At 38.6% G+C, this 14,688-nt stretch overlaps 1 protein-coding gene across 10 annotated transcripts in view; it reads right to left on the bottom strand.

The window, feature by feature from the left end:
* The window catches only part of Phkb (phosphorylase kinase regulatory subunit beta), a 189,094-nt gene that overhangs the window by 99,886 nt on the left and 74,520 nt on the right, over window positions 1-14,688 (bottom strand). For all 10 annotated transcript variants that reach the window (XM_027406294.2, XM_027406288.2, XM_027406296.2 and 7 more), the window contains one exon: window positions 6,049-6,112. In XM_027406294.2, coding sequence (XP_027262095.1) covers window positions 6,049-6,112 — 64 coding nt within the window. The remainder of the gene's footprint in view (window positions 1-6,048; window positions 6,113-14,688) is intronic.

Genomic DNA, 14,688 nt, shown 5'->3' with positions numbered 1-14,688 from the left:
GAGGGCATCAGATCCCCTGGAACCAGAGTTCAGACAGTTGTGAGCCTCTATGTGGCTTCTGGGAATTGGACTTGAGTTCTCTGGACGAGCACCCAGTGCTCCTGAGATATCTTTCTAGCCCTTTATTTTCTTTTTGTATGCTTTAAATATTTCCTGAATTTCCTGAAACGATCATACACTCATTAGATATTATTTTAATATTTACCTCTTATAAATAATGTTTTGATTTTATATCATGTCTAAAAAATTATTCATTTTAATGAAGAAACAGTTTAGCTAGTATGATTATGAGATAAATCAAGAGATAATTTATATTAATAAATCTGAGTTGTGAACACTGAAATAATTTTGATTATATGATCAAACTAAAATCGTTTAGGTAACAATCTAGAATTAGGTATATAAAAATATGTGAAGGTACAAAGTGATGGTAAGAGAATTTTAAGCAACAACACTAGCAAGTCCTTTGCACACCTCTTGTGAAAAGGCCACATGTGGCTAGGGCTATCTCTCCAATTGAAGATGACATATCCTAGCCCAACAGGGCAAAGAGATAAAATCCAGTCTGCCACAGAAACTCATTTAATGAAGCATTAGGTTATATAATTTCCTTACACTAAAAAAGTTTGGGAAAAAAGAACAAGAAACTTGAATAAAAGAACATATATAATAAAACATGTCAACTGGTCTGCAACAATATTTAAGGATTTTTTTTGCCACTTAGACATTAGTGTATTTCTTATTCAACAGCACAGTGTAAATGAACAACTTTAATGGGAAGCTAAATATTTTAAAACACATAATAATAGAGAACTAGAAAGATTGCTTCTATTACAGAAATTACTCAAAAAGATAAGTGAGAAACCCAGGCATTATATATTTTATGTAGCTTTAAAATCATGTTCTAGATCTTATCCCAATTCCACCCAACATCAAAGACTCATACACCTGGAAACTCCAATATCTGGACTCAATCACGTGACTGAAATTTTAAGCCTAGGAGGACCAGTCAGGAGATCCAAGAGTCAGACTCAGGAGTTATGTGTGGTTCCTGTTAACTTGTGTTCTCCATGAACATTATCTTGCAAAACTCAATGATTCCTCATTCGAAAACCATCTTCAACAAGTCTTTAACCCTGGCAAGTGATCTGATAACAGATGAGTGAGGATCTCTCAATAACTATACTGTGGCCTGGGCTCCTTACATTTCTACTGGCTTCAGAAAGCATCCTGGAGCAGCTGTTCTCATCAGAGGACAACATATTTACTGTGAGGTAAACAAGAGTGAATTTGAACACTGCTCCAGAACACACAACTGACTCAAATGTGAGGCACATGGTGATATATGAGAACCTTACACCTGGCTTAGATAGAAAAGTGGCACTAAGTCCCCAGGTCAGTGGGAGAAGTGAGGACAAAGCCAGGGCCTGAATTCTGGCAGAAGCAGCCTCAAGCAGACAGTTTGAAGTAGGTTAGGGGCCTGTGAATACACAAAACAACAGAAGCTATAATGTATTTGTAGACCATTAACTATCTGTCTGGAATTGGACCTTTAAAATATATAATGTATAAAAGGTTATTTTTTGGCTAAAAAGGCAAATTTGATAACTAGATTATGTGATAAAATAAGCAATAAACTACTATTTCCTGGCCACAATAAGTAACTTAGTTACTTAAACTCATCAAGTATTTGTTGAGGTACCAATTTTTATCTACCAACCTTTAAGATGAATGCCTAAGGGAAAATAATCTCATGAGGTGACCACCTCCTAACACTGAGATAAAATACCAGTGAATTCTACCATTTGTATAAAAATACATACCACACTATAGGCATCATGGCCCGATTTCCAGGAGGGGAAAACCAAAAAGCAAAACCCAAAACTACACAAGGCCAAAGACAGCTATTTCACAGTTAGAAGCAAGTCTTGGAAGTCATTGAGGAAAGCTCACACAGAATTATCACTTGCAGATTTCAAAGGAACACAGATGTCGGCTCTGTTTTAAACACTGCAGAACATGAGCAATCCATCATCACCAATTACAGATTCTGACCTCCATGCATTTGTCAGTTTCTTGTCTCCCACAATTAAAGCAAGAACAGGAAAAGATGTGATAGAAATTATTTGAGAGAACCTCTTAACTTTGGCTACTTGATATTTATTTTATAAGTGTTTTGCTTGCATGTATGTTTGTGTCTCACATAGTGTGTGCCTGTTGCCCACAGAAACCAGATGGGTTGTCAAATCCCCTAGGACGGGAGTTATAGATGGTTGTGAGCTGCCATGTGGGTGCTGAGAATAGAACCCAGGACCTCTGGTAGAGCTCTTAACCACTGAGCCATCTCTCTAGTCTCAGATTGATTTTTATCCTCCACTTCCTAAAACCACAACTCTGCATAATATGCTGACTCTACCCAGAGCCTCTTTACAACTCAATCTTTCTTTCAAAGTTGGGATCTGTCGGTGCTTGTTCTGACCAATGCACAAGATGACTAAACTTGACTATCACCATGAGGATAGGAGCTTTAGCAGTATGGAAGAGCACCCCTCTCCCCTTAAGGCTCATGGCCAGAACCATCACTTCTGAGAGTAGTTGGAATACTAGTTGATCTGATAGTTTCTGTTTCATTTTTTACTTTTCATGTACACTTTGGTTTGTCAACTGGTTGGTTTTAGGTTGTGTCTCACCTGAATAGGCTTTTATGACTGTCCTTTCACTGTATCTATTCCCATTACTACTTGTGTGGCTAAAGGAAAAAAGATCTACTTTGTTTCTATTTCTACCTGAAATAATAAATGAACAGCCCATTTAGTAACATGTAGCACATAGTTATGTTAAAACAGCCATGCTCTTGGCTGCAATTTAGAGTTCCTCAGAATTAAAACTTCAAGGAGGCTACAGCCTCCTTTATTCCAGGTCAGGAGGGAGCCTAGGTGTAACAACTGCCTTCTGAATTCCTGTAATGATTCTAATGTTCACATAAGACTGAAAAACACATTAAGAAACAATATTGGCAGAACATTTATAGCTAAGACTTAACATGCCTGATTAGGCAACTCAGATGTTCCAGAAAAAGCCTTGATAATCGTGGAAAGTGCCTGGAGAAGAGTGGGTACTTCAAAGGCAGGTAAGGTACACCATGACCAAAACCAAGCCAATCACTGCCAGGGTCATAGCTAACCTGGACACTCAGCCCCACTCATTTTTCTCCTTGGCAGCCAAGGAAGGTTTGACCTTTCCAAACTGCGGTTATATTAAACCCCTCTGCTCTAATCCAGGATGCCTTGAGAAACACTAGAGGACTCCCAGCCCATCATAATTTGTTAACTTACTTATGGAGCTTCCTTTTCCTATCACTTTAGTGGAGCCTATAAAAAGAACCCCAGTAACTAGCTGTTAATTACAACCACATGAAATGTCACATTGCTGTGCCATTTCAGGAATCTACAAATGCTCCTGAAGAAAACTAGCCTAGTTCTTGGCCCAGAATACTGAGCTTCCTCTTACTCATTTTCTTACAGAACCATATGAATCCACTGTCAGCTGTGAGATTCTTTAAGTGCAAAAATTGCTCAAATATCTCATCAAAATCCAAGGTGATTTTCTGGGATCTGCTTCACACACACACACACACACACACACACACACACACACACACACACACACACACGGGGGGTGGGGGGGAGACAGAGAGAGAGAGAGAGAGAGAGAGAGAGAGAGAGAGAGAGAGAGAGAGAGAGAGTTCAGACATGATTACAGGCTGCCAAGGTTCACTAGCCCCACAACTTCCCATCTTTGATGCAGACATTACAAAAACTCTGCATGAACCATTCATTGAAGTGCACTAAATTAAAACCAACATTATAACTGACATGGACACTATATGGTGCATAATGCCAGGGACACATAAAAAATGTGAAACTCCTCAGATATGACTCAGAGAACAGAAAGGTCATCTAACATCAGAAGTCAAATTTATCAAGTCAGAGGGCTGATATCCACAGTACATAAAGAACTCAAGAAACTAGCCACCAACAAACCAAACACTCTAAATAAAAATGGTGTACAGAGCTAAATAGAGAATTCTTAACAGAAGAATCTCACATGGCCAAAAAAGTATTTAAGAAATGTTCAACATCTCCGAGATACCAACTTACACCTGTCAGAATGCCTAAGATTAAAAACACAAGTGACAGCTCATGCTGGAGAGGATGTGGAGCAAGGGGAACACTCCTACATTGCTGGTGGGAGTGCAAACTTGGACAATCACTTTGGAAATCCATATGGCAGTTTTTAAGAAAATGGGAATCAATCTACCTGAAGAACCAACTATACAACTGTTGGGCATATACCCAAAGGATGCTCTACCATACCATAAGGACACTTGCTCAACTATGTTCATAGCAGCTTTATTTGTAATAGCCAGAAACTGGAAACAACCTAGATGTCCCTCAAAACAAAGAATGGATTTTTAAAAAATGATACATTTACACAATGGAGTACTACTCAGCTGTGAAAAACAATGACATCATAAAATTAGAAGGCAAATGGATGGGAGAAAAGATCATCACGAGTGAAGTAACCCAGACCCAGAAAGACAAACATGGTATTATTCACTAGTGAATATTAGCCATAACAGAAAGGATAACCATGCTACAATCTACAGACCCAGAGAAGCTAAGGAACAAAGAAGGCTCAAGGGGGCAGCGCTTGAATCTCACTGTGAAGGGTAAATAATAGACATTGCTAGTGGATGGGGAGGGGGTAGGGTGGTGGAGTGGGGGGTATTAGTGAGGGAGTAGGGATGGGAGCAGGAGGGATCAGGTGGGGGTGGGGGAAGGGTGAAGGGACAGAGTACTGGGGAAGATGACTAGAAGTTGGAGCATCTCTGGGGCAAGCTGGAAACCTAGTGCAATGGAAACTCTCAGGAATCTATGACGGTGACCCTAGCTAAGACTCATAGACATGGAGCCTGAACCAGCCATCTCCTGTGACTAGGCAAGTCACCCAGTTGAAGGATCAGGACACCAACACAGCTACAACATAGTTGACTTACAATTTGTCCTGCCTACAAGATGTGCTGGAGTAAAGGTGGCACAGAAATTGTAGGAGTGTTACAATGGTGACTGTTCCAGCTTGAAACCCATACCATGACAGAGAGCTCATCCCTGACACTGCCTGGAGGGCCAGGACCCAGAGACTGGATAGCACAGGGATAGGATAGAACCAAATTCGACTGGCAAAAAAAAAAAAAAAAAAAAAAAAAAGTCAACAAAGTGATTCCTAAAGATATATTGCTATACTCATAGGTAATTGCCTAGCCCAATTGTCATCAGAGAGGCTTCATCCAGCAACTGATGGGAACAGATGCAGAAACCCAGAGCCAAACATTAGGCGGAGCTTGGGGAATCCCACGGAAGAGGGGGAGGTAGAATAGTAGGAACCAGAGGGGTCAAGGATATCACTAGAAAACTCAGAGAATCAACTAACTTGGACATAAATGGGTTCACAGAAACGGAACCAACAGCCAGGGAGCCAGCATGGGCTGATCTGGGCCCTTTGCATATATGCTACAGTTGTGTAACTTGGTTTTGCAGGACTCCTAACAGTGGGAGCAGGCAGGGGCTGTCTCAAACTCTGTTACTTGCTCTTGGGACCCTTTCTTCCTACCAGGTTGCCTTGTCCAGCCTTAATGGGAGAGGAGGTACCTAGTCTTATTGCAACTTGATATGCCATGGCTGGTTGAGGTCCATGACAGGCCTGCCTTTTTCTGAAAAGAAATGGAGGGGGAGGAGGAGAGGATGGAAGGTTGATGGGGTGGGGGAACTGTGGTCGGGATGTAAAAGCAAACAAACAAAAGAATAAATAAAAGATACCAGCACCACCAAATGAAAGCTAAACTTTAAATGGCTAATTATTTCAAAGAAAAGCTGTTCAATCATGGGCTTCCACTTACATTTCATGTAGTCACAAGTTTTAAGGAAATGACTTTGATAAGAGTAAAATTATGTAAACATGCAAATAATAAAAAAAATAATTTTTTACCTGGTTTCCAAAGAGGTTAAATCCATTAATTGCTTCTAAGGCTGCTTTTGCTAAACCAACAGAGCTAGAGAGAAGGAAAGACACTATTAACTGAGGTACCACAGACAAGTCTCTTTAGGAATATTCATAACAACCTCAATGGGAGAAAAACACCAGTCCCACATTTCATTATTTTAATTTTATTTTTATACTAATCACCCGTGAAAACTCTTTCTAGGTTCACCTTGACTTAGATTCTACTACTGAATGAAGCAGTTTTATATCCGTTCATGAACTCAAGAAAGAATGGTGAACTTGGGGGTGAGCCCTATGCAGTCACCGTCCAGCTGGACATCTTTACACACATCAATGGAGCTGGTTCTTCTGGTGTCAATTCTCAGCCTTACAGATTTTGTGTGTCATATACTTGTTACAGAATGTAATTTAGCATAGCCACTCAAATATGCACTTTCTAGGATCCAATAAAATCGCCATTAGTTTATGGTCTATACAAGTTCCAAGCAGCGTGAATTTTGTCCTTGTTAGATCATGCCCGTTTCTTGTAAAACTGAAGTTCTCAAGTCCAGTTTATTTTAGTTACTGCACATCTGTATTTGTTTTACTCAGACCCGATGGTACATATCGCTCACATCATTGAAAATGAACAAACCGTCATCAAGCCAGTTATTTCTCTAGTGAAGTCCCCAAGCAACAGCAACAGCAGCCGCCACAGCAGCAACACTTTGGAGTGTGCTAGGAATGACAGTTTTCACTCCTCACTGTGGGGTGGTCCCAATAAACAATATTTAAAAGCTCTCCAGGTGTTTGCATACATGTCGAATTTCAGAATGACTGGCTGAGTGTATAGTTTTGTTGTAGGACACCATCCTCAGGGTATAGCATGGCAGTTACTACCTTAATCAGAGCATGTGTGACTCATAATGGGTGGAACTACTGCTCTAAAGGATCCAATGCTCTCTTCTGGCCTCTGGGGTCATCTGTACACATGTGCACACAGATACACAAATATACAAAAATAAGAAATAAACCTTCAAATATTTAATTAAAACAGAATGCAGAGTTAAACTATAATATGACTACATACTGCCAATAGAATCTCATTTCAAATGTATAGGTAGAATGAAAGAAAAAAATAGCAAAGGTATATGTCATGTAAACACTAATCAAAAGAAAATAGGGATGAATATAGTAATAATAGATGAAGTGGACTTCAGAGCAAAGAAAATTACCAGAGAGACATTATATGATAGAATAGTCAACACAACAAGAAGAGATAGTAGTGCTAAGTATATATGAACCAACCATAGGGCTTCAAGTTACATGAAGTTAAAGTGACAGAACAGAGAGAATGAAAGGACAATCACACCAGAAACATCAGCGGTCCACTTTAAACAGCTGGTAGAACAAGGGGATGAATCAGCAGGATATAGGAGGACTTAATGGGGCTACCAATGGGAACTAGGATATAAGGACTTAAGAGACAGGAGGACTTCATGCTGCTACCAATACAGGAGGAATTACGTGGGATACAGGAGGAATTAATGTCACTACCAATGGGACCTGGGATTCAGGAGGATTTAATGTCACTACTGATGAGAACTCGGATACAGGAGGACTTAATGCTGCTATAAATGGGATCTGGCTTCTAGAATGATCTATACAATAAGGTAAAACACACAAATATTTTAAAGTTTTATTTCATTATATTCTATTCTACTTACTATTGTTGTTTGCATGTGTGTATAGTGTGTGTGTGTGTGTGTGTGTGTGTGTGTGTGTGTGTGTGTGTGTGTGTGTGGTGTGTACATGTGCATGTGTGTGCATATGTCCTGGTACATGTACCATGGTGCATGTGTGGAAGCTAGAGGACAACTTTTTCAAGTCATTTCTCCCTACATATACCCTGATGTGAGTTCTAGGGACCAAATTCAGGTTGTAAGGCTTTCAAAGTAAGCTTTTCACCCATTGAATCATCATGTTGGCTCCAAATATTCATCTTTTAAAAGTACATACTAATATACACCAACACAGACCATACACTGGCTGTAAATGGAAGCTCAAAATATAAAATAATTTAAGTCACACTGTTCTGTGTTAGCAATGGAATGAAAGTGAAATTGGCAGCAGAAAAATAACAGGAATTTCTGTTCTCTTATAGTAGTTCTAAATAAGGCATACCCTTCTAATAACCACAGGGCTCACAGAGGACCTCTCCCATGAAATAAAGGAAACAATGGACATACTCAATGTCTGACGCGTCAAAACATATATGGAAAAGCTAAAGCAAAACTGGAGAGGAATTTTATAGCATGTATTTAGAAGAGATTCAAATCAATTATCTAAACCTTTACCTATTTAAGCCTTCACCAGTAAAGGAGCAAATTAAACCCTGATAATATCATCAGGAACAGAAATCAATGAAATTCAAGATCAAAAAGAAAAAAAACAGAAAAGCTATGAAATAAAGAACTGATTTTTAAAAAAGTATCACTAGCTAAAATTGACAAATATCTAGAAAGCCTGGCAAAGAAACAAAATGTAAGACATAGTGAGCAACACCAAACACTAAAGTCAGAAAATGAATAATAAAAATACATCAAACAATCCTACATGCATAAATTTGTAACCTACGAACTCCCCAGTTCCCAGAAATGCAAGAAAACACAAACTACTACTGTTTTCTCAATAAGGAATTAATAAACTTGATAGTTCTATAAGGGAAGGTTAGGGAGAGACAATAGAAAGGAGAAGGAGGAGAAAGGAATAAATAACACTAAGGATGTCTGAAATAGCCATAGGGAATTACATTATTTTATATTAACATAAAATTATATATAATATATGTAAGTTTATATTTGAATGAAGTTATAGTTATACCATTTGGGAAGATAATGCCTTCTCCAAGAGCCACAGACTATCAAAAATCCCATCACCAATCATGAGAAACTTCCTTTAGAGTTGACCATGTTGTTGCCCTTGGTTGCCTCCCAGAAACTGAAGGTAAGACCCTGTTGCTAAAGACATCACCAACTTTGGACACAGAACTTGGGAGGATTCAAGCTTGATCTGACCCCAAAATTCCCTTCTTGAGGACGAGCTCTCATAGGATCAGAAGATACTATGCAAGCTGCCAAGGGAGGAAAGCAATCAATAGTCCTTCCCTGCTGTGACACCAATGAAAACAGCAATGACTAGCAGGGAAAGATTCCTTAAAGGTACAATAGTGGCATTTATAGTGGCATTTATATTTTGGTGGTAACCAACAGCTATCTAATGGGACTGATCAACAGGAAAGAAATCATGACTGGTACTCTAAATCTAGGCAACCTAGTGAGATCAGAGAGCTTAAGATAACCTAGTGCTGCTTCTGCTTTCCTAACAGCATTCTACATATGTATCCTTATACTCACAGATAAGTGTAGGTCTCCCCCTTCATCAAACAAACTTCCTTTTCCAGCAGATGAGGGCCATAACAGAATACCTCAACCAGTCAAAATACTGACAGCAGCTGACCATGGAGTGTCCAGCCCCAGTTAATACATCTACAATGGAATTACACCAAAGACTTGGGGAACATTGTGGAAAAGGGAGAAGAAATATCATAAGAACCAGAGGACCAAGAAGTCTGTTGTGGACTGTGTCTTACAGATATGATAGGAAAGCTACATCCATGAATCCTCAACATTATGGCTTCTTAAACAAAATCTGACAACGGCAATGAGAGTTGACATGTCAACATAGGGGAAATCTCATAGGACCCCACCCTTAAATGAAGAGCTACAGGCTGAGGGAAGAGTAACCGCTGAGAGAAGAACTAATCTTCCCCAGGGGTGAGCCCCCTAAATACATACCAAGAAGTCAGCCCTAAAATAATATACATGCAAGCAACACCAAACAGACCCAGTCGGTTGTGTGTGTATACAAATATATATATGTAATAATAATAATTCAAGAAAAAGAGGCCACAAATTTGAAAGATGGCAGGAAAGGTATTAGAGGGCGGGTGTAAAATGATGCAATTAAATATACATATATTTTGGTTTTTCGAGACAGGGTTTCTCTGTGTAGCTTTGGAGCCTATCCTGGCACTCGCTCTGGAGACCAGGCTGACCTTGAACTCACAGAGATCCGCCTGCCTCTGCCTCCTGAGTGCTGGGATTAAAGGCATGTGCCACCAACACCCAACCGATGCAATTATATTATAATTACAGAAAAAATAGTCATGACAAAATCTTGAGGACTATTTCATTGGATTTCTATCAAATATTTAAAATGAATAATAAAACCAAATATACCAAACATTTAAAAATAATAATAATAAATTGAACACAGTTCTCCCATGTAGAATTCATATTATAAAACAAACATTACTGTGGTACCAAAAGATACACATATGATACAAAATGAAGCCTATAGTGCCCTGTGTCCTATATACCTCTCCTGAGGTGTGAAATGAACTTTCATCATAACCAAGTAGGATTTACTCCAGGAATACAGCCTGGTTTAATAATAAAAAGGTCAATCAATGTAAACTGTCATATCAACACTCTAAAACATACAGTTATAGCATCCAATGGGTAAAGGGAATCTAGAAAAAGTTATTGTCTGTTCATAAGAAAACTTCTCAGTAGAGAAAATGAAATTTGATCTACAGAAATCCCACAGCTAATGTTCAATTTCCAAATGGCCTGATTGTCTATGTAAGGAGTCTATTAAAAGAGATGTCAAAGCTCATCAAAATCCCAAGACTTTTGTAGCTACAGACAAGATTACTCTACATTTATATGGAGAATGTTAAAAATAATTACACAAACAAAGAATAAAGCAGAAGAATCAGGCAAAACTTATCATATTGCTATATAATTGTAATGAAGTCCATGTGGTACTGGTAGACACACAATTCAGCAATAGGCAGATATGATATACATGCACGTTTAAAAATTATTATTGATAACAAATTATTGTTTATATATGTATATACATATATATGTACATATGTACTGTGTGCCATGGCACATGTGTGGTGGGGAGAGAACAACTTTTATTAGTCAGTTCTTTGTTTGTATTGTAGGTTCCAGGAATTGAACTAAGGCCATCAGGTTGCATGGCAAACACTTCTACTTGCTGTGCCATCTTGCCAGGCCTATGCCCATGTAGTCAATTAATTAATTAAATTTACTTTTTTCATACTAGTGTTCAAACTCTAGGCCTTCACCTTGTTAGGTAAGTGATCTTCTGAGCTACCCTACCCCATTTTATTTTTAAGAGTGAAGGCAGTCTATAAGGTGTGGTGCTGAGAGCTCAACATCCATACAGGCAAATAAAGAGAACAAACCCTCCCAATCTCAATATCAGCTTCACACTTTATACCGCATTGCCTGAAAATGGATCGTGAATGGAAATGTAAGATGTAAAACTATGAAACTTCGTGTGGGGGCTGGGATGGAGAAAATCTCCAGGATTAAAAACTATGCAAAGAGCTATCAAATACATCAAAAGCATAAATAATATACCAACAAATAAATAAATAAAGACTGATATATATATATATATATATATATATATATATATAAAGAACTCTCAAAAATCAGCAAAAAATTTTAACTAGAACATTGACAAAAATATAGAGAAACATTTTTACCAAAAAGGATATATAGACCACAAATAAACACATGAAAAGATGTTCAACATTATCAGCCAATGGGAAAGCCAAATAAAATCAGAATTAGGCATCATTATAAGCCAGCTAGTATGGCTAAAATAAAAACTACTGACAACACCAAGATAGAGACAAACCACATCCTTACTGCTGTTGGAAATGCAAGTTCATACATGTATTCTAGAAAGTTTGGACATTTCTGGACAAAAACTAACCATGTAACTATGATATGCATATAATAACTATGCATATAGTACCCAATCCTGTGCATTGAGTCTATGAACGTTTCACTTACAAAAAACTGCATGAAACATTGTTTCCTTTTGTGACACTTGTGCCTCAGGCATCAGCTCTAAGAAAGCACTGCCTAATCCTAGGTCACAACTGCTTTGCTCAGTTTCCTCTTGGCCATCTGTAGGTTTTCCTATATAGGCAGTCTTTTTTTTCTCTCCATTTTTTATTTAAATTAACAAGATTATTTTACATATCAATCCCAGTTCCCTCTGCCTCTCCTTCTCCCCTGCTCCCCCTCCAACTAACACCCTACCTATCCCATACCCTTTCTGTTCTCCAGGGAGGGTGAGGCCTTCCATAGGGGGTCTTCAGAGTCTGTCATGTCCTCTGGGATAGGGCCTAGGCCCACCCCCTTGTGTCTAGGCTCAGGGAGTATCCCTCTATGTGGAATGGGCTCCCAAAGTCTATTCCTATATTAGGAATAAATAATGATCTACTATAAAAGGCCCCATAGATTTCAGAGGTCTCTTCACTGACACCAACGTTCATGGGGTCTGGATTAGTCCCACGCTGATTTCCCAGCTATCAGTCTGGGAACCAAGAGTTCCCCCTTGTTCAGGTCAGCTGTTTCTGTGGGTTTCACCAGCCTGGTCTTGACCCCTCTGCTCATCACTCCTCCTTCTCTGCAACTGGATTCCAGTTCAGTTCAGTGTTTAGCTATGGGTGTCTGCTTCCACTTCCACCAGCTGTTGGGTGAAGGCTATAGGATGGCATATAAGTCAGTCATCAATCTCATTATCAGGGGAGGGCATTTAAGGTAGACTCTGCTCTGTAGGTTAGATTGCTACTTGGTGTCATCTTTGTAGATCTATAGACATTTCCCTAGTGCCTGATTTCTCTTTAAACCTATAATGGCTCCCTCTATTATGGTATCTCTTATCTTGCTCTCCTCTATTCTTCCCCCAACTCAAACTTCCTGATCCCTCATGTCCTCCTTACCCCTCCTCTTCTTCCCTTCTCATTCTCCTAGCTCCCTCCCCCACTCCCCCATGCTCCCAATTTGCTCAGGAGATCTTGTCCCTTTCCCCGTCTCCAGGGGACCATATATGTCTCTCTTAGCGTCCTCCTTGTTTACTAGCTTCTCTGGCAGTGTGGATTGTAGGCTGGTAATCCTTTACTCTATGAACAGTCTTTGAGTGACATCAAGTTTATTTCCGTACATGGTGTGAAGTAAGAGCTACATCTACTGGTTTGCATGTAGCTATCCATTTGTCTCATGATTCCATATTGAAAGGACTATTCTTAATTGGGTCATTGTACTATCAAAATGAATTAACCATATATGAATAGATTTATTTCTGGACTGTTAATTCTATTGACCTCTATGTTTATTGGTTCTTGGCAAATCATACGATCTTAAATTACTGTAGTTTTGTAATAAGTCTTGTTTTGGTGGAGAGGGAGGTAATTTTATCTTTTTATTTTTTGAGTCTGGGTCTTATGTAGCCCAAACTAGCTCCAAATTCACTATGTAGCCATGGTCTTGAACTTCTATTCCTCCTGCTTCTGTTTCCACCTTTCAAGTGCTGGTATTATAAACATCAGTTTTGTTTTGCTTAGTGTGGGTCCCAAATACTCAGGAGGCCGAATCAGGGGGATCAGTTAAGTCTAGAAGTTGGACCATTTGGTTTTTTTGGAAACAGGATTTCTCTGTGTAACTTTGGAGCCTATCCTGGCATGAGGTTGGACCATTTGTAAACACAAAAAAGACAACATCTCAAAAGGCAGTTGGGCTGGGAAGGAGTGGCAATTAAATGGCTATAGAATGAATTTGTAAATGGTTTTACAAAAGAAGTAAACACTGCACCTTAATTAAAATACACATTTACTCCTTTATATTTTAATCTTCTTTCCAAATATAATTAAGTAATTAGACATGCTGTAAATTGACAGCACACTAATTTGTTATTCACTAGTTATTTAAATCCCTGGCAACAGCAACTTATTTCTAGTGTGATCTTAGATTTTACTGGCAAATGATCTGTGATGTTAAAAGAATTAAGAAATATTTTAATGGCACAAGGAATTCATGATCCTATTACTAGTTATGGACTACTAAGTGACTGTTCAATAGAACATATGCTGATAAGATAATGGCAAGGTGATACAACATTTTTGTTCTAGCATTCATTCAAGAAAGCTAAAACATAGCAATAATTACTTAAAGGATAGATTGTAGTAAAATGATTTGTTATAAAAAAAAACATTTCTAGAGGAGATGGTAAGATTTGGGATAGGTAATTTACAAGATACCAGGAAACATACACACTGCCAGGCATGAAACTGGGCTCACAAACTTCTGCTTAGACCACTGGCCTTACCTTCCTAAGATGCTCAATCATATTTATGGGACAAGGACTTTATAGTACTGCAAATGTAACTGAGGTTCACAAATGATTCAGTATGAAAAACACACAAAATGAAGCAGAATAGGTTAGGGAGATGCCTCTATAATCATCAAAATAGAAAACAAAAAAAATATTTAAGATTTAATAAGTCGGCTGGGCACAGTGGTACACCCCTTTTATTCCCAGCACTTGGGAGATGGATGCCAGAGGATCTCTGTTAGTTCAAGGCCAGAGTTAGTTAGATTCTGTCTCAATAAACAAAACAAAAACAAACAAAAAACCCAAGTAGTTATCTTAAATAATGAATACCACAGGGAAAAAAAAATGGCCATTAAAGGA

The sequence above is a fragment of the Cricetulus griseus genome, chromosome 3 (genome assembly GCF_003668045.3).
Source record: "Cricetulus griseus strain 17A/GY chromosome 3, alternate assembly CriGri-PICRH-1.0, whole genome shotgun sequence".
Classification (NCBI taxonomy): Eukaryota; Metazoa; Chordata; class Mammalia; order Rodentia; family Cricetidae; genus Cricetulus; species Cricetulus griseus.
Note: the sequence above shows the minus strand (reverse complement) of the source record. Positions and strands in the feature narration are given on the sequence as shown.